General features: G+C 36.4%; 1 protein-coding gene across 2 annotated transcripts in view; it reads right to left on the bottom strand.

Annotated features, from left to right (window-relative positions):
- The window catches only part of AGTPBP1 (ATP/GTP binding carboxypeptidase 1), a 53,422-nt gene that overhangs the window by 14,680 nt on the left and 18,663 nt on the right, over window positions 1–20,079 (bottom strand). The window contains exons 12-25 of one of the 2 annotated variants that reach the window (XR_015913950.1): window positions 19,737–19,834; window positions 18,671–18,787; window positions 17,454–18,166; window positions 14,338–14,421; window positions 13,997–14,083; window positions 13,761–13,909; window positions 12,479–12,566; window positions 11,650–11,794; window positions 10,644–10,797; window positions 9,754–9,934; window positions 9,083–9,212; window positions 8,592–8,723; window positions 4,536–4,712; window positions 708–850 (exon numbers count right to left, since the gene is read on the bottom strand). Coding sequence is in view for 1 of the 2 variants with exons in the window: in XM_010218393.2 (XP_010216695.2) it covers window positions 4,536–4,712; window positions 8,592–8,723; window positions 9,083–9,212; window positions 9,754–9,934; window positions 10,644–10,797; window positions 11,650–11,794; window positions 12,479–12,566; window positions 13,761–13,909; window positions 13,997–14,083; window positions 14,338–14,421; window positions 17,454–18,166; window positions 18,671–18,787; window positions 19,737–19,834 (2,255 nt within the window). In the remaining variant the exon portion in view is untranslated. The remainder of the gene's footprint in view (window positions 1–707; window positions 851–4,535; window positions 4,713–8,591; window positions 8,724–9,082; window positions 9,213–9,753; window positions 9,935–10,643; window positions 10,798–11,649; window positions 11,795–12,478; window positions 12,567–13,760; window positions 13,910–13,996; window positions 14,084–14,337; window positions 14,422–17,453; window positions 18,167–18,670; window positions 18,788–19,736; window positions 19,835–20,079) is intronic. The other variant, XM_010218393.2, reaches the window with a different exon arrangement.

Below are 20,079 nucleotides of genomic sequence, written 5' to 3'. Positions count from 1 at the left end.
AGATAATTATACACATTTCATCAGCAGAACAATGCATATATATATGAGGAAAGAACATCTAACTACATCTCTTTTATGAAACTAGAATGATATTCCAGAATGGCTCTAAGCAATTACATAATTGGCTACTACTGACAGAACAAACAATAATAAATTTAATGTCATAACCACCCCCATATATGAACATGCACTTCTGGATCTCAGAAGTATTTATAAGTTTGTTTCTTCTAAATCTTTTAAGGGAAAGGGAAGGTAAAAAAAAGCAGCTTTAACAAAACAAGCAGGGAAGCAGAAGAATCAGACAACGGTGGCAAGCTGTGTCATCCAGTAAGAAATACGCAAAGCAAAAAGGATAGACACTTTTTTGCCTACACGCTAAAAAACACACACGCAAGCTTTGTACGTTGCCACATCGTTAAATGCAAAGATCAAAAATGCTATGTTTCTCCAAAATGGTAGTCTGCAGCGTTCTTTACTTGCTCCAGTTTTGAATATATGCAAAAATAATTATTGGGAAGTTTGACTTGATTTTTCCTGTGACTTCTCAATTCCTCAATGATCTTCATGAACAAGGCCCTTTTAGTAACAAGAAACCTGTATTCACTACACTAAACAGTGTAGTTCTCCAGCCAAATGCTACAGAAACCTCCTAGCAGCAAACAAGAATTGGATAGTTGAGTATTATTGTTAATATGAATTCTACTTACCTCTTTTATAGTGCTTTTGTGCTGTAGATTTCAAAGCACTTTATCAATAAAGGAAGAATTATCCTCACTTTACTGATGGAGAAATGCAGGCACAGAAGGTTGAAGCGATTTGCACAGTGTCTCACAGCATGTCACTGACCCCGCTGGGAACAGAAATCAGTTCTCCTCACTCTCAGTGCAGTACCTCCACAGAGGCCTTTTTTATTTATTTATTTATTTTTATTTCTTTGCACATCAGTAACATTTGAAGATCCCAGTCATAGCTGGGTCTCCACTATGCTAATCACAGGAAGATGCAATCCCTGCCCCAAAGAGATTAAAATAACATTAAGGACAAGAGGCAACAAATATGTGGAAGAGGAAGGAGAATGGTAACAGTAATCTCACTGTTACATAGACCAGCATGTGTGTAACTTGACAGTTCAGAAACTTTTCCCATCATTGTCTACCTCTGCTATTGCAGAAGTCATCATTAGTTTGCAGATTCCTTATTAACAGTACGAGTGGCTCTTAGGTAGGAAAAGGACAGAGCACAGTATGAAAGAAAGTGCAAAGACAACTGTTAGAATGATAAATAGCGTGTGCATATTCCATGGCTGCTACTTTCAGCAGAGGAAAAGGAGTAAATAACTAGGGAGACACATAACCAATTGGATGGGAGATGCTGAACAATCCTGATGGCAAAGCTTGAACTTGCTACATTGAAGGGCACATATACTTGGAGTAGAAAACGACACTAAAGTCTAACTTTGATTTTGCCGTTTCTTTGAATCACAGTGGAGAATGTAATACCACATGGCTGCCAAACACCAAACTTCATCCACTGCTATCCTTCCATCAAACAAATGTTCCGCTTTTACATGAAACTAGGGTTCCAAAGCTGACTTCATTTAATGAAGCTGCTATTATCTGCTGAAGGAAGCGAAGTGAAGTTCATTTTCACTGAGGTCTTCTCTGTACTTCTCTTCTTGATCTTCCTAATACTTGCAATTGCTTCTGTGGCCTATTACACTTCATTAAGTGTTAGAAATTTTGCTGTTCAACATAGGCACAGCTTTCTAAAGTACATATGGATTTTTTTGCTAGCTGAAAATTTTTAGTTCATTCCTACATTTTCATATTTTATACAATTAACTTTCTTCCAGGCAATAACACTTTAGAACACCAATTGAGTCTTCCTCAGTCAGTACAACATGAAAACACCAAAAATGCAACAGAGGCATGAAGGACTCCTAACTCAAGCTGAGATGGATCCTTCGATAGTAGATATTTAGCACATTCTCAACAGCCATGTTAGATGTGGAGAAGTCACTTGCTTAGTAAATGATCCTGTTCTCCTTTACTACTCTTGAGTGGTGATTATCTTAGAGAACTCAGCATCAAGAGACTGAAGGATCACTATAACTAACAAGGTACTTCTGTTGACTCAGACTTATTATTTTTATTTTTTTAAAAACAAAACCCTTTCCTTGCAGCATCACAATTCACAGATAACAGCAAACTTCTCTATTAACTGAAAGATTAATCTGTATTGTCTATCACGTCTGTCATCCCTAAGCTGGAATGACTTAATGATTGTTTTATTGTGATTTGAATATATATTTGAAAAAAGTTCACATTTTCTCACACCAGGAGAAAGATTGAGATCTTTTTCTCTTGTCCCGTGTCTTAATAGTGTTCCATACTCCTTGGTCCTTGGATAACTTTTCTCATGGAGATTTGCTTTTCCAGTGTTGAATCACAGATGACTGGCGAATATCTGTGACACTAATTCTCAATGGACAACAGAGACCCTACAGAACCAGCTAAAGTGCGACTGCTTCCAGAGATAACTCTGTTACAAATGACCCTAAATTCAGGTAAGAATTGCCAACTTCACCTTAACAGCTTTCTTGCTTTCTGATTGAGTTTGAATAAAATAAAATGAAATGCTAAATTGATGCTGTGATACCCAGTTTTCGCAGAGATCCACCATTTGTTTCACAAAGGACAGATGTTTTGAGTGATTACTTTTTATGCCTTGATGGATTTTAGGACGATACTAAGTCACAAGAATGGGAAAAAGGCATTTCAGGCATGCAGGCAACACATTATCCTTTGAAATATCATGTAATTTGAGATGGGAAGTTGGAAGAGAGGTAGTTTCTCCAGGTTAGAATACGTTTTCCAAAAACAAAAACAAGCCAACAAACAAAAAAGGTGTTTTAAAAGATGTGAAAAACTTTATAGTGTAAGTTCTTTCACAAAGTTATTGGTCCCGCTTCCTTCCTAGAAAGAAGGGAATCTTTTCATCTTCACTGGAGAAATTTTCCTCTTGCTCGATCAAGTGACCTTAGCCCTTCAGGCATATTTTCTGATTTAGACAAGGATAACTATGGTGAAGAAATTATGAAAGGTTTTCCTGTATGTTCAGAGAATGCTAAGATCTTGTACACTGTTTAATTCCAAAGAAAATAAATGACAAAAAAAACCAACTTGACCCTGTCTGTAAACTGGACTAGTTCACATCATGCAGGAGAACTTTTAAGTAATGGATGCTTTTGACAGAACTCAACTGTTTTCACCGCCGAATTGAAGGCTTGGAAGATGAGTTTGTCCGTAAACCATCTCAGTTTACTTTTCTGAAGAACCTTCAGAAACAACACTGTTAAAGCCATGGAAGTTGAAGGTTGCAAGAATATTCTGATGTTTCAGATTAAGTGATTTGGATGAGTTATCACTTTAAAGTTTCATAATATCCACTGAAATTAAAATGCAATATTCTGGAAGTGACAATAAGCATATTGTCAGAGCATGCTTCTGTTGTCAACTAGCAGAATTCATTCACCTAGTATTTACACATGTATCGAAATTCCTGTCAAAACATCCATCTTCCTACCGCTCAGAAGAGTAAGCATGGATGCTAAAGCACACAACAGTATTATCTTTTTATACTTTTTTTCCCTTTCTTTTCATAGTTTTCTCGTCCTTTTTTTTTTTTCCTGGTTAAGCACCAGCCTTTTTGAGGCTTGCAGTCATTTTCTTGTTCAGCATTTCTAAACTTTGTAAGTAGAAGAAACTGCTACTTCTTCCATGAATGTCCCATTTGCAAACTTGCTTCAATTTGTAACTTAATCCAGCAGCGGAAGCTGAAGATCTAATGTTCTTTTACTCTTTTTTCATTTTCATTGGGTGTTCCTTCTGAAATAGGTTTTCTGTCAGCTGAAAAAAACACGGGGCCACTCTCTGTTTTCAAATATTCAGGACTACTAGCATGCTTTTAAGAAGGTAATTTGAAAATAAAATAAGAAGCAAAACGACTATAATGACTTTACTTAGAAATGGACGATTTGTAATATTGGTAGCCTGATATTAAAAAAGTTTTGATTTATAAGTGTGTTTCTGAAACTAATTCTGAAAAGGGTGATATTGAACACCTGTTCAATAGTCATGAATTGACATAGGGAAGTCTCAAGCTGTCACATATGAAGAAAACTTTTATCTACTGTTCGCATTTATTACTATCCAATTTTAATAATCTACTAGAAAGAAACAGTTCTCTGAAATATTTTTAATAAATGCATTTACATGTGTCATAAGCACTCATTAATAGCAGTCTTGTTAGTACAGCTGAAAAGCGTAACATATATGCAGTGGTATTATTTTAAGTGACAGACGAAGACAGTTGCACAACCTGTAATACTGCACATAACATTATTTTTCTACAACATTGGAATACACAAAGTTCTTAGAAATTAAACGAATGCAAGCAAGCTGGGTTACAGAACATGATTCCAGTGCAGATGGTAGAAATCAAAGAAGAATTGTTCAAATGATGCAATTCCTTACCTTATATTTACCCTGGTCACATCCACATAATGTGCTTTCCATTGTGTAGCTTCTTTGTACTCCTATTTCTCTCCAGACAACAACTCGTGCTGTTGATTCCTTTGACTTTTCCACCACAAAGCTGCAGCTGCCCATACAAAACGCCGGGGCAGTCTGACTGAGGATCTTAGGGAGCGTCTGCAGGAGTGGTAATATTAAGAAGACAGCAATTCTTTAATTTTATTTATGAAAAATATAATATCCATAAAAATATTCAATTTCATATATCATAAAATATTTATGAAGAAATAAAAGTTACAAACTTATCAGATAATTTTGCTCAAGTTTGCATTTGAAGAATAATGAGAATACTTCTTCAGCTGGAGTTTTCAAAAAACAGTAGGCTCAAGTGAAAATAGGTTTTTGTCGTTTCCTACCTGCTTAAATTGTCTTTTGTAGACCCAATTACTAAATGAAACATTAATCATGTGCATAATATACATGATAAGAAAAAAATTTTCAGACAATTCCCATCTCCTAATTTATCCAGCTGATTTTATCAAAATTAAGCACACTATATATCCCATGCAATTAAGAGAACTGTAATCCAGATTTTATATGGGTTTAACAATCCATTTTGACCTGATATACACAATTTTTACTAATACATAAAATGAAACTCTATTCAGCAGAGCCTTAAGCAAGTAAATATAATACATAATTGTCTACTTGACAGATTTAGAAAATGACAAGAAACAGTTATGCAAATGAATCTATTACATGCTTAATCTTAAACGCTTCCATTTTTGACCAGCTTTTATTTGTATCAGGTAAGACAAAAATACTTTGATTTTACTGTTTCAGTAGTATATGTCAGAGTAAGCTTGCCCAGATATTTCAGTTCCCCTTTTTGGAAGAAAAACACTTTTCTGTCACAACACTTATTGTATATTGAGTTTCGCATGTTATGATCATGCAGGTGTAAATGACAAGACCTCATACAAATAAGCAGGGCAGCAACTGTGAATGAAAACAGACTCAACATCCGGGAAACCGCACGAGTTGCACATGATTTAAGGAGGAGAAGGCAGATACGGCAGATAAACAACCAGCTGCGCTGCTCGGCTTGGCAACAGAGTTTTGACTTCTATGACCATGGGACTCTGATGACCACCAGCTAGTGGGGAACCACCTCCGCAAGAGGGGCACACGTTTCTTTGTCAAAAGCCTGGCCAACCTGGTTAGGAGGGCTTTAAACTAGGCAAGGAGGAGGAGACTCGCCCTGGGTAGAGGAAGATTGGGTCAGAGAGCACCCAAGGAAACTCGATACCCACAAATCCATGGGCCCTGATGGGATGCACCCAAGACTGCTGCGTGAGCTGGCGGATGCCACAGCTAAGCCTCTCTCCATCATCTTTGAAGGCCACATCTGGAGCACTGTGTCCAGTTCTGGGCTCCACAGTACAAGAGTGATGTGGAGCTGCTGGAGAGAGTCCAGCGCAGGGCTAAAAGGATGATCAGGGGCCTGGAACATCTGCCCTGTGAGGAGAGGGCTGAGCTGAGGGAGCTGGGCCTGTTCGGCCTGGAGAAGAGAAAACTGAGAGGGGATCTAATCAGTGTCTATAAGTACCTCAAGGGAGGCAGTGAGGAGGATGGTGTTGGCCTTTTTTTTTCACTGGTGGCCACTGACAGAAATAGAAGAAATGGCCACAAACTGAAGCATCAAAAGTTCCACAGGAACTTAAGGAAAAAAAAAATAACAGTGAGGGTGACAGAGCCCTGGAACAGGCTGCCCAGAGAGGTTGTGGAGTCTCCTTCTCTGGAGATCTTCAAAACCCGCTTGGACGCAGTCCTGTGCCACGTGCTCTGGGTGACTCTGCACGTGCAGGGGGGTTGGACTAGATGATCTCTAGAGATCCCTTCCAACCTTAACCATTCTGTGAGGCAGGTTCAATAGCAACCGAATTATTTTATAAAATGGCAAGCATCTGAAAGCATCTATACTAATCTAGAGTCTTTAGATGCTTAACAAACCTTTTAACATGCCTGTATAAGCTCAATGAGTCTAACTGCCTTAAAAAAATGGGCCCAAAACACTGAGTTGCACAGATTTGCCACAAGGCGGCAGTCAAGTTACACTGACTGACAACTGGTATTTCATGAAATTCTAAAAGCTTATACAATGCACTGGCTGTTTTTTGTCCAAACCTATTTCATGCATGCGTTAGGGACATATACATTAATTATACATATTTTAAAGCTATTCTTGCCTCTCCCCATGCACAAAAACATGGAGAGCATGTTTCACAGAGCATTTCAGTACTTTTTCTAGAATAATCTCTGCCATGCTTAAATGATTCTCCTTTCTTTTACTAGTTGCTTTTAGTAATTACTAATTTACTAATTGACCATGGGACTCTGTTTGATGACCACCAGCTAGTGGGGAATGATGGGAACCACCTCAGCAAGAGGGCCACACGTCTCTTTGCCAAAAGGCTGGCCAACCTCTTTAGGAGGGCTTTAAACTAGACAAGAAGGGGGAAGGGGAGTGTCACACAAACAGGGCGAACAGTACCACACAGCCAAGGTCAGATGGTTTCCAGCGGGAGTATGGTAGTGGGGACGTGAGGATAGGATATGATTATAGAGGGTCCTCTTTCACCCCTCCTGGGGAACCTGCAGGCTTGGTTACTTCCCTGAAATGCCTGTACACCAATGCGTGAAGCATGGGGAATAAGCAGGATGAACTGGAGATCTGTGTGCGGTCCCAGCGTCGTTATCTCCTTGGAATCACAGAGACAGGGTGGGATAGCTCACACAACTGGAGCGCTGCCATGGAAGGCTGTGTGCTCTTTAGGAAGGACAGGCTGGGAAGGCGAGGTGGTGAAGTTGCTCTTTATGTGAGAGAGCAACTGGAATGCAGGAGCTCAACCTGGGAGCGGGTGATGAGCGAGCTGAGAGCTTGTGGGTAAGGATTAGAGGGCAGGCTAATGTGGGAGACACTGTGGTGGGTGTCTGCTACAGGCCACCTGACCAGGATGAGGAAGTTGATGAGGCCTTCCATAGTCAGTTGGATGTTGCCTCATGGTTACAGGCCCTGGTTCTCATGGGGGACTTCAACTACCCCAACATCAACTGGAAGGACAAGACAGCCAGGCACAAACAGTCCTGGAGGTTCCTGCAGTGCATTGATGATAACTTTTTGACGCAGGTTGTGGAGGAGCCAATGAGGAGAGGTGGGCTACTGGACGTCGTGCTAACAAATAGAGAGGGACTTGTTGGAGATGTGAAGGTGGGGGGTAGCCTCAGCTGCAGTGACCATGAATTGGTGGAGTTCAGGTGCAGCCCAGCACAGGGCTACAAGGATGATCAGGGGCCTGGAACATCTGCCCTGTGAGGAAAGACTGAGAGAGCTGGGCCTGTTCAGTCTGGAGAGAAGAAGAGAAGACTGAGAGGGGATCTAATCAGTGTCTATAAGTACCTCAAAGGAAGCAGTGAGGAGGATGGTGCTGGCCTTTTTTTTCCACTGGTGGCCACTGACAGAACTAGAAGAAATGGCCACGAACTGAAGCATCAAAAGTTCCACAGGAACTTAGGGAAAATTTTTTTAACAGTGAGGGTGACAGAGCCCTAGAACAGGCTGCCCAGAGAGGTTGGGCAAAACCCGCTTGGACGCAGTCCTGTGCCACGTGCTCTAGGTGACCCTGCGTGTGCAGGGGAGTTGGACTAGATGACCTCTAGAGGTCCCTTCCAATCTTAACCATGCTATGATTCTACGATTATAAATGGAGAGAAGCATATTTCTCATGTATACATTATAAGGTAATACTGTCCACAAAAAAGCATACAGTGGTACCTGCCCCTCCCCTCTCCCCCCAGAAAAAGGAATTACTGTACCATGAGTAAGTTTGAAGTTATATTTCAGCAATGTTTACATCTCTCAAAATGTTTTGAAATACATTCATGAAACTAATTTTTCTGAGTAAGCCTAGTTATGCTGTAAAGTCACATAAGTGCATAGCATAAGCATATTCCAAATTCTTGTCAAGTGTCAAAAGTTATGAATGTCCAACTTACCCTGTAACCTGGGTCTTCAATCAAGTCACAAGAGGAGGAACTAACATTAGTGTGCCACATTGTCTCTTTTATACTGCAGCCATACATAAATACATTCTTTTTACGAGAATGACCATGATAATCACAGTAGACCTGAAAGAAACAATTCAGCAAAATGAAGCCAAGGTGTATCAACTTAATACTAACATTAAAAAAATCCTTATTTCTTATGCTATTATGTTTATATTTTCACTGTAAAAAGTTCCAAATGTTTAGGAAATACTGTTTATATGATCAACTCATGCAGTAAGAGAAAAAATTCAGATGCTTTCTAAATAAGGTTTAACCCTCTGTGCTACCAACAGAAAAAAGTAGCATAAATGTTTGCAACAGATCAGCTCTCCAAATCACATCTGCAAGCGTAATACAGTTTACATGAACCTATTAAGAAGTTTACTTTACAGACTAGCTGCATAAACAAAAAGATTCAGAATTGCTTTACACATACTCACCAGTGGTAAACGTTTTATAGAAGACAGATATTGCAGTAAGCCCTTGGCATGGTAAATTGTGGGATGCAGATCTGGATTTGGATTTTGCCACTGTCTGTTTAAGTCCTCTCCACTTAAGGAGCAACGGTGGCTATTTGGCAGAAAGAAACAAACAAACAAACAAAGGCATGAAGAAAAAAAACCCTTCCTAATGCAAGTCTTCTTTGTTACCACTTCTTTGGAAGAGTTCAATGCCAAAGGACTATTTTTTTTTTTTTTTAATTTCAAAGCACTTTTGCTTTCTCGTAACTACCTTCACCTGCTCAAGACTGCGGTTCAGAGAACGAATAAAGGTGCAATCTCCAGTCAGAAGAGAATGAAACGCCAAAACACCAAAGCGCCCCGAAACAATTAAAATATGATTTTACAGTGAACTAATTGAACCATATTTCTTCAGGGAAAACAAACAAACAAAAAAACCTAAAAATCCTCAGAAAATAAATTCTCACGGTTTTATAAGAATTCTTTTAGTATATATGAGTATTGCATTTGTATGTTTTTAGGATTCATTTATTTATAGTTTTATTTTTAGTTATATTTACTTAAATTCTATTTTAAATTACTTTCTTAAACAACAGATGCAAAGACTTAGTATTCACAACTTACACATTTGTAAGTAAACTTAAGCTTACTTTCCATTGATGACACCATCTGGATTGAGCATTGGAATAATTTTGAAAATATAAGATTCTCGTAAACTTTGGGCACTTGGATTATTGCTCATAAGATATTCCAGTGTTCCCTTCATAACCCAACTTGCATTTGTCTCTCCAGGATGGACACGAGCAGTTAGGAAAATATAAGGACGATTCCCTAAAAGGAGAATAAATGTCACAAAAGATGATTCAAGCTAGTTTAAAATTTTATTTACAGAAGAGAGAAGTAATCATTTCCTTTATTCAGTCCAATGCAACGTGTAGTATTTTATCTTTCAGTGCATTCATATAAATGGAGCATTCTTCATGAACTCATCAGAACATTTTTAGAAGGACTGCTAATTACACAGGTGACAGTGGAATTTTAAATTCAGTATGAGACAACTACATGGCCATAATCAGCTGAAGATGGCAATTAGCATGCCATATACTTTCAAAGGTTCTTTTCAAATAAACTAGAAAAATACCAGGGGAGCCGGCGTGAAGGGGGTTAACTGAGAATGCTCTTACAACAAAAGCACACTTAAAAGTCCCAGTAGCTGAGGCTTTTCACTATGAAAACTTTTTTGACAAGCTGACTTCCACAGGTTTTGGCAGAAAAGTTAGTTGAACATCAGGTTTTTTTTTCTCCTCCAAGAAGCACTATCAGCAAAGAGTAACAGAAATAAAAATTCTCATACTCAGATATATGTTTTTAAATGCAAAGGAAATCCTGAACACCAGCATCTTCCAATATCATGAAAGTCATTAAACTTATTTTACATTGTTTTGCTTAAGTGCACAGTAGTTGACAGATTTTTTTTTTTTTTTCACAAGAGCTAGTTTACCATTATTTCCTGTTGACGAGAAAGAGAAATCATACTTACTGAACTGACAGATATGTTCATAGCTATTTGACTCTGGCATGGCTGTAATAGTGACTATCGGACAACTGTTGCCAGCCAGGGTCTCACACAGAGCATCATGCCGAAAATATATCTGTTGAGGGTTGTGCATGGATTCCAATTTCTGTAGATGCATCTTCATCCCCAAAATAATGAAAAGATACTTCAAATCTTTTGTAATCATCCACAAAAGTCTATTCTACAGACATTATTTACTCCAATTTGTTGTTGTTGTTGTTATTGTTACAAATAATATTTTGACAATGAAATATCATTCTCTGCATATCTAGCCAGCTAAATTCTTTATATGTTCTTACAATTGCTTTGAAGAAAATGAAAAGTGCAAATTTTCTAATAGGTGAAACTTCTTCAAAAATTTTAATAAATTAGTAAATTGTTTAATAAATAGCTTTAATCGACACTGGTTTACACTAAACATTGAATCCACAAGTACGTTTTTGCTACTATTACCAAAAAAAAAAAAAAAAGAAGTCACGATATGGCGAAAACCACGTCGTCTATGACAAAGCATTCTGTCCAGAAGTTTTCTTTAATACTGAATGCTTTACAACACTCCTTTTACCTAATTCACTATCCTAAAAATGCTTCTCTCTGTCTTCAATATAACAGCTTGCATAGGTCAGCTATGAACTTGTGGAGGATAAGAGTAATTTGACTCACTCAAAAACACTAATTCAATGCATAAAGATTTTTCTAATAAATATAGTTGTGAATCCCCAAAAAACCATATATTTTATTTGTTTTGAAAACAAGCATCATTTTGTTTCCCAGGAATTGTTCTTAAGTACAAGCCGCACCCTCTGTCATTTTATATCAAGATCATGTAAAAAAATTCTCCAATTTAAGGAGCAGTTTGAACCTAAAAAAATGGAAGCAGAATTAATTCACAAATGGCTATCATTTTCCACATTACACGTTCTCCAAAAGTAAAAATGGTTATCTATGTAACAAATTATAATCTTCCCACCTTTAAGGTCGAATATGTATACGGATAATGGTAAGCAAAGTAGCAGACATCGTCCTTATGTTGGAAAGTCACTGTGAATGTAATTGTATAATAAGATTTTCCTTTCTGACCTCCAGCAGCAATAGAACTCCTCGAAAAATGATTCCTAGTAGTAAAACAAAGATAATGAACACATTTGAATAAGTTTTTTTTTTTTTGTCTCAAGAGCTTATTCCTGAACATACTTTTTAAGAGGTAGGAAGATTTTTAGGGATTATATTTCTCTTCTGTGTTCATACAAGTTAAATACTAACTTGTGAAGAAACTTGGAGAGCAAAGATAGACATGCTTTATGGGAGGAGATGAGTAAAACAAACAAAAAAGCAGCAGCAAACAACCCTTCACTAAGAAGGGTAAGAAATTTAATGGTAACTTCTTATGTTCTAAGATTACTCTAAAATGATTTACAATAAAGGCACAAAAGACTTATCACAGATACCACCTGGCTAGTATAACTGCATGTCACCAACGACATTTTAAAGAGTGTGCACATCTATGTTTCACTAAATATTTCCGTACAATAAAATGCCTTTTCTAGCCAAAATGAGTATATAAGTAAACTACTTCAATGATATCAGTGTGCTAACCAAGTGAGATTCTATATATTTTCATCACTTCTGTTACTTTTCCATAATAACAAAGCAAGAGTAATTAAGGAGAAAAGCTGTGTTCACAATAGAACTATTGTAAGACTGTTAAAAAACAGGAGCAAACATTTCTTGTTGTCAGCAAAAAATCTCATAGTCATCTTCAGCAAAAGATCTGTTTGTTATAGCTGTTTGGTACTTACTTGTAGTAACAAATATCTGTCCCAACACGAGTCCAACATGGTCTAGAATTTAAGGCTTCCTGAACAGAATACATGAGTGGTTGCATACCTTAAAAAAAAAAATCATTTTAATGTAAAGATAGCACTCTTTAATGTTGAGATGATATCGGTAATGGACCAGACAAACATTTTTATGCAATTCTCCAAGCTAGCTACACTTTTCAATTTGCTATCATAGAATATATTTTCATGAAAATCTGGACATGCTCTTTCATTCAAAAGATCATGTTTCCACTCTCTATCAAATCCTAATTAAAGATAGAAAAAAAAAAAGAAAGAAAGAAAAGCCTACTCCATTTAACTCATCACTATGAAAAGGCAGCAAAAAGAACATAAAATACTGAGATTATCATCTATTCACCTGTAGAGTTGGAAAATACAGAAGTTTTCAAGTAAGAGAGAACTTTCAAGTTAAGAGATTATTATTTGTTTAGTTCATATAAGCTTATTGTGAAAGTGCAAATATTTTAAATAAATGGTTTAATATGTCCTATTTCTCAGCAACACTTAAAAAGTTTATATCTTAATCAAGTGAAGGTGAACACTTCAAGAATATGATGTCATTTTGTTCCAAGTGTTTGGGAAAGGTGGAAGGAAGGTTTCTCCTCCTTCTCCTTATAGGACTAAAAGGAAGAATTGTACAAAATCAAATGGGGAAAAGAGCTCACATAAGTGCTTTTGAGCTGAATGACCTCCCTGGTCCTGGAAGGTCCTGGCCCTTCTCCTGGAAGAAAAGCTTATTACATTGCGTGATGCACAAACAGCAAATGCTGTGAGTTAGAAGCTGCAGAGGGTCACACCTGAACCATTCACAACACTTGAAAGGAGAACCTTACTTTTCCCTCTCACAAATGCAGTAAGAATAGCTCTTCGAGACTATCTACACTTTTTTTTTCCTTCTGAAAAACATCTCTATTTTGGAGTGGACTTAATGGCACCTAGTTCTAATTTTGACAAGATTTGTTGTCCCTCATCCCAGATGATCTTAAGACAATTTTCGCTGAAGTTGCGATTCTTCTATTTTGGCTTTAATCACATCAATGCTTAATTTCAAAATCTGATAGCTAGTGTCTTCAATTACATCTTTTTTTTTTCTTTTTAGCTGAAATTAGTCACTTTCTAGTGTGACTACTACTATTGAAAAAAATATATATATAGATGGAAGACATGATACACAGCTCAACTTTTCTGTCCAAATATTTTACTGCATATTTTTTCTCAAGGAATGGGAAATGTATCTTACCGTAGTTAAATTGACTGTTTGACTTTTCACAGTTGATGATGTTAAACCGATATCCAATGCCAGGTTTCATTCCACTGACTTCAAAGTAAAACCACTGATGATAGTGATTGCTATTTATGTCTGAGTTTAGAATTAGATCATATTCGTTTCTGAAGATTAATAAAAACAAATACATCTTTTTTAAAAATAAGAAATGAAAGATTTCACACATAATAATAAAAATGGAAATATCTCACTTTCTGATTTGAATAACTTTGCGCAGGTTTCCAGATTCAAATTTGGAATTAAACTTCAAAAGATCTGCTTCCTCAGGTACTAAATAACTAAGGGAAGAAAAAGAGATCAGAATGACTAACAGAAACACATGTGGTTTGCTTCAGATCTCACTTGTCAATTGAACAATTATTCTACATCTGCCATAAAAATAGCCTGAGTAGTAGAAACAATGTCATACCACAAGAAAGAACTAGTCAAATCAACAATTATAGAACCATTTTAAAAATTACAAATTATATCATAGGTAAAGTAAAATATACTTAGGCTATTCATTATTGTTTTCAGAAAATTAAAACCTCACCTGGAATTATCAAGGTCATACACAACTCTATCTATAATATCATTTTGATGAATCAATCTTTCAATATCTTGAGAGATTTTTGTCCTAGAAAAAAGAAGAATCCCCATTTAACCTGTTGCATATTATTTCCAATTGTAAGAGAGAAGTAACAATAAAAACTAATGAAATTAACATGAACATAGTGGGATAGACTTTCAGAGACACTTCAGCCTCGTCCCCACTTATGTGCAAAAAATGTAAGTGTACTTAATAAACACCTGCATTCACAGCTGCCTGATTCCAGTATTTGTATGTGTAGGAACTGAGTTTTCATGCACAAAACCCAGTGGGTTTTATCTTACAAGATGAATGCACCATATCAAAATTTGTAGTAGCAACAGGAATTACTCAAACATTATGTATGTTAATGCTTTAATCTATGACAGTACTTGGTAATATTAGTAATTTTCATGAGTCCTACCATAACTAAAATTAAAGTATTACAGAGTAGGTCGTGCAGTGAGTGTGTTAGTGCACTAGCTTTTCACCTCTGGACATCTAGGTTCATATATCGACTAGGTAACAAATAAGAATGAATTTGGTGATGTCAGCCAAATATCAGGTATGTATTTATCCAGATCATTAAACCATTGCACAACTGGCAGTATCTAGGTCCTTGTTTGGAAAAGTAAGAATGTGTTGCAGTTCAATAATGAAATATAGTGGCAGAGCTGTGGGGAAAAGCACAGAACCTGCAATAAGAACAAAAGGAGGCAGATTAACAATGAAGAACACAGGAACAGAGCTGTAAAGTATGTTCAGGCTGGAAATTCTGCTTAATTAAAATAAATATTGTTGATAAAAGAGAAAAGAGAGAAAGAAGTATACAACTGTAGCACCTCTTATTATGTTAGGAGTCACTTGGCAAGGAGAAAAAAAAAACATATCCAGCAATGTATAAAAAAATTGCAAGAAGTTCCACTCACCATAATCTATCTGATCAGGGTTCAACTCAGGAGAGTTACAGATTTCCCACCTGATAACGAATTATTAAATCTCAATATGCCTCAGCATACACCTCTCAGTGATCATAATACTCTCCATCATCACAGGAATTTTATCAGGATAAAATTCACTAATCAATGCAAAATATTTAAATACCATATTTATAACCACAGTACAAAGAAAGAAGATCTGGCTTTAAGAAAGATACACAAAAAAAAAAAGTAATGCATTTTAAGATAATGAAAAAATAGCAGACCGGGGAAACTATTGGAAGATTATTGAAGGAATAATTAGAAAAATAAAAGAGAAAGAAAAATCTATTGACCTGGAGCTACGTGTTTATGGGTAGGTCCCCTGAGAATTCTGAGTTAACTCATGACCACTTCTGCAGGTGTTTAGAAAATGTGCAGCAAAAACACACCTAAGGTTTATAGAAGATGAAGAAAAAAAATAAGTAGATACTTAATTCCTAATTTACAGGGGACTGGATTAAGTAGCATTTTCCTTCTCTAGAAGGTAGAATAATAAAACACTTCAATTATTTTCAGAGGATATTCTGACAACAGTTTGATTAAACGTTTTGTAAACACTACGTATTGTCAAATGCAAACAAAAATTCAAAAGTGCATCAAAACACAAGCTGGTAAACACTGCATCTCCTAGCGTACTGCAAGACCAAAACACATTCATCACCCCACAACACTTAGAATACAGTGAGGACAATATAATGCAATGCAATGCTCTGCTTTCTAACAGAGACTTAGCTGACGATGGGTGTACTAATTAATGGCAAAAATGTGAACATAAATCTCACTCAAAGCGAACAGAATTTACACATGGTTTTCCAGAAAACTTTCAATACTTCCCTGTGTCTTTGATAAAATCACTTTTCACCATCTTTCTATAAAGTACAATTTCTAAAAAGATTAGGCTCTTTTTAAAGGGGTTATCTTCCCAGAAATTCATTATATTGCAGCAACAAGACTGAGTCATTAGCAGAAAACTGAATTCTTAGAATGGTGTACCTTAAAAAGCTGAAAAAGGATTTCTGAATCAAATTTAGCAAAATTACATGGAATTCCATTCTTGCTTCACTGAGGAAGTAAAATGTTACTTTCCATGTTAAAAATACATCTTACCAAATGTAAAATACTTTAAAGTTAAAAAAGTTAGGCTTCACCCAATGTAAGACTACTCAGGAATATTCACAATGATCAAACACGTAACGACAGGACATGCAAAATTTTCTTAAAGTATTGTGCTGTCTTGAGTCAGAAAATACCAAGTTCAAATCTAAATCAGTCAAATCAATCTAGAAATTAAATATACTTTACTCTCAACAGTGAGGAGGGCTTTTTAGAAAGAATATATGTAGTAACATAATGTCATTCGTGTCTCAACAATTGTAGGAAAGATTTTTCTTTCCAATCACAGATATGTCAACTAATTATTGTAAAGATTTCATCTAGTTTTAAAAAGACCTGTCATCTTAATATCTAAATGTAAACATGTAGAGTCTCATGCAATTGAGACCACACTCACTTTAGTGCTGCTAAAGGTCTTCCAAGAGGAGAAAAAACTCAAGAAACTTCATTCACTTTCAATAAGATTTTGTCCTTAATTCACAGACTATGCAGAGAAAAGCTCCCAGCAAAGAAGGTGATGATAAACTGTCAATACACCATTATGTCCACAAGCTTTCAGAGTTCTTATTGTTTTTGCTTGACAAAATATGACAGAATTCCTTGGCAAGTTAAATAATGAGTTAGAGTCACTTCTAGTTTCCTTCTTTTGATCTTGGAAAAGATAAGCGATTTTTAGAAGTTACAAGATCTGGATGGGGGGGAAGTCAAGAGGGGAAAAAAACTGGAGAGCAGAAAGTAAATTAAGATTTTAGAAGCTGGAATTTCATAATTATAATTAGCAGTTACAGAACCAAATTTTATTTGGTGGCTTTGCATTGATTAATGCTAAGAAGTTAGCTACCTATCTTCAAACTGATTTTCACTGAAAACCATTTTACATGACAGAATAAAAATTGTATACATAGGAGGTGAACTTCCAGTTATTCTCAATGTAAAGACTGTTTATCAAGGGAACCACAACCACCACAACAAAGAATTTTAACTCACCTCTGCACTCCATAAGGCCTTTCCAGAATAGGCTCCTTAAACGGGGGTGGAATATGGCCAAAATAATCTGGATAGGCCACTTCAGAATATTCAGGGACAGACTTTGTGTTTTTTACCATTTCAATATAAAGATCAGAGTCATGAACTGGCGATATATCAGAAACTTCAAGAATCACTTGTTCGCCTGATGAATTTGATCCGGAATCATCATCTTCCTCAGAATCCACCCCAGTACAGCACAGTTTTCCCAGCTGAACAGGTGATCCCTCAAAAAGGCTACTTCTGCAGGGTGAAACATGCTCACAAGGCTTACTGCACGCAAGGGTGGTAAGGCTAGTTTTGCTTTCCTTCTTTATGGCACACCCTGCACCAAAATACTGTTCATTTTTTGCAGTGTTTTGCAGAGTGATTCTGTCCAAGCCTTTCACAATTTCTTGGCTTAGACACTGGCAAGTCGGCAGCAGCTTCTTTTGATCATTTTGCTGATGTAAGCTACTGCCTTTGTTACTATCTTTTTTGGACAGTTCCAGAAAGGCTGGCCTTATATTGCATTCCTCTGCCAATAAAGAATTGCTCTCCTTCAGAGAAATTTCTTTTACTGATTGGCTTGCTTCTGCACAGTGCTCCTCTCCTGCTGTAGGAACAACAATAGGCCCACCCAGATTTGCATCAGATCGAAAAGGCTTTGGTTCCTTGGACACCAAGTCACATTCCTAAAAGTAAACAGAAACAAACCTTGATTCTTGTTTTATTTTCCTCCCCATACGTAAACACTTCTTATAAGATGATTTATCTTTCAATATACTTGACAATAGCCCAAGTGAAACCAAAGTTTTAATTAAAAAAGAAAGTTATCATTGTGTTGTAAACCTACATGAACAAGGCAACAAAATTCCATCTTCTCCAAGAAGATACTGTCAAAACAGTATAAAAATAAAAAAGAAACAATAAAAAGGCCAACTGAAACTTTCAAGTCAATGCCATTCTCCAGATTTTGTAAATCACTGCTTTCAGGTGCACAACATAGTATATTGACTTCAAATAACATAGCCAGAAACTAACTCACTGTATGACTGTATAGCTCCCCTCATGTGTAGCAAACATGCTCTCCTTTTTTACTTTTTTTTTTTTTCTGGAATAACTATATTCATAAAAAAGCAGAAGATTAAAATATATGCCAGATTCAACCACTTACTACTGGGAATCATATACTTTACCTGAAAGTTTTCCAAAAGTTCTGGGAAAAATTGCTCATATATTTTCAGTTCTTCTATTGGTCGCCCCAATTCCTGTCTAGGTTTCAGTTTATTTATATCAGTCTCAATATCATCATTCTGAAAGACCAACAAAATAAATTAACCTTGCATACAGGATGAATTAATTTCTAAAAATATGATATTCTGCCTTTACTTCTTACACGAACATGGTTATGACATAGCTCTCATTTTTAAAATTAGCTGAACTGCACATTTCATTATGAGGATTTAGGCAATTCAGTTTTATTGGTTTCCCAAAACCCCAATTTCAATGGCAACATTACAAATTAACTTTCTTTTGCTTTCATACAGATGTATTATGCAAAGATTTATTTTATGCACAGATGTATTTTGCCCTATCCTTTGCAGGAGATAATGCATTATGCAGCCATTACAACCTGAAAGGTAAACATTTCACCTGACTGCAGTGAGAATAAAATAATGTTCTTTTTGAAGATGCCCTTCATCAAGACTCATGAGAAGACAGCCCGCAAACAAAGCCGTCAATGTCTGCATCGATATAACATTCAAACATAAAACAGGCAGAATGTCCTTTCGCATCCTGACTGGCAACTGAGAACAAGACCTTCCCAAAGTGGGAACAGAGGGTCTGATCTCTACCTATAAAGCTGGCTGAATTTCAAAGTCAACTTGACCTACAGTCAATACCAGGTCAGAATAATGGAAAAAGCTGGAGTTACTCCTACCGAGTACAATACGCAGTAGAGAGGACTGAGGTAAGTACAAGGTGGGAACAAACACTGAAAAAGCAGTTTGCAGTTCTGCTCCATCCCACTGCAGCCAAATTTAGTGTGAAACGAAAAGATTTTTCGCAAAGGTTCATTCTTTCAAACAGCACTCAACTTCTTTAAAATTCATATGATTTTTTCAAATTTTTTTACGAAAAACCTCCTCACATTCTACTAATACTCTAATAATATCTAAACCATATGGCTGCATACATGACTGAAGCAATAACAATGCAATTAGAAGACCAAACTGAGGCACAATTTCGTCTCCTACAAACCTTAAAATGTTGGTCCTTGTCATCTTCATTTTCAGCTTCAATTTCTGACTCTGCTTCAACATCATCATTGTCATCACTTTCATCCACTACATCATCCACTGTGATATGAAAAAAAAAGTTCTCTAAGGCAGATCATAAATTTTACATAATATATAAGCTCAAAAAAAAGGTTTATCTAATCATCAAAATTTATTCATTTTTCACTTACCAACTGAAAAAAGGCAAAACCAACTAGTTCAAGGTCCTGTGAAATGCCCTAAGCTTTAGTAACTATTAGCAGGTTTATAAAACTAACTGAATGTTTGGCAATACTGCAAATTCGATGCTACAAATCCCTTCCCCC

This window comes from Tinamus guttatus, unplaced genomic scaffold (assembly GCF_059628265.1).
Source record: "Tinamus guttatus ecotype Peru unplaced genomic scaffold, ASM5962826v1 Tinamus_guttatus_pri_ptg000620l, whole genome shotgun sequence".
Classification (NCBI taxonomy): Eukaryota; Metazoa; Chordata; class Aves; order Tinamiformes; family Tinamidae; genus Tinamus; species Tinamus guttatus.
This window is presented reverse-complemented; position numbering and strand designations above follow the sequence as displayed.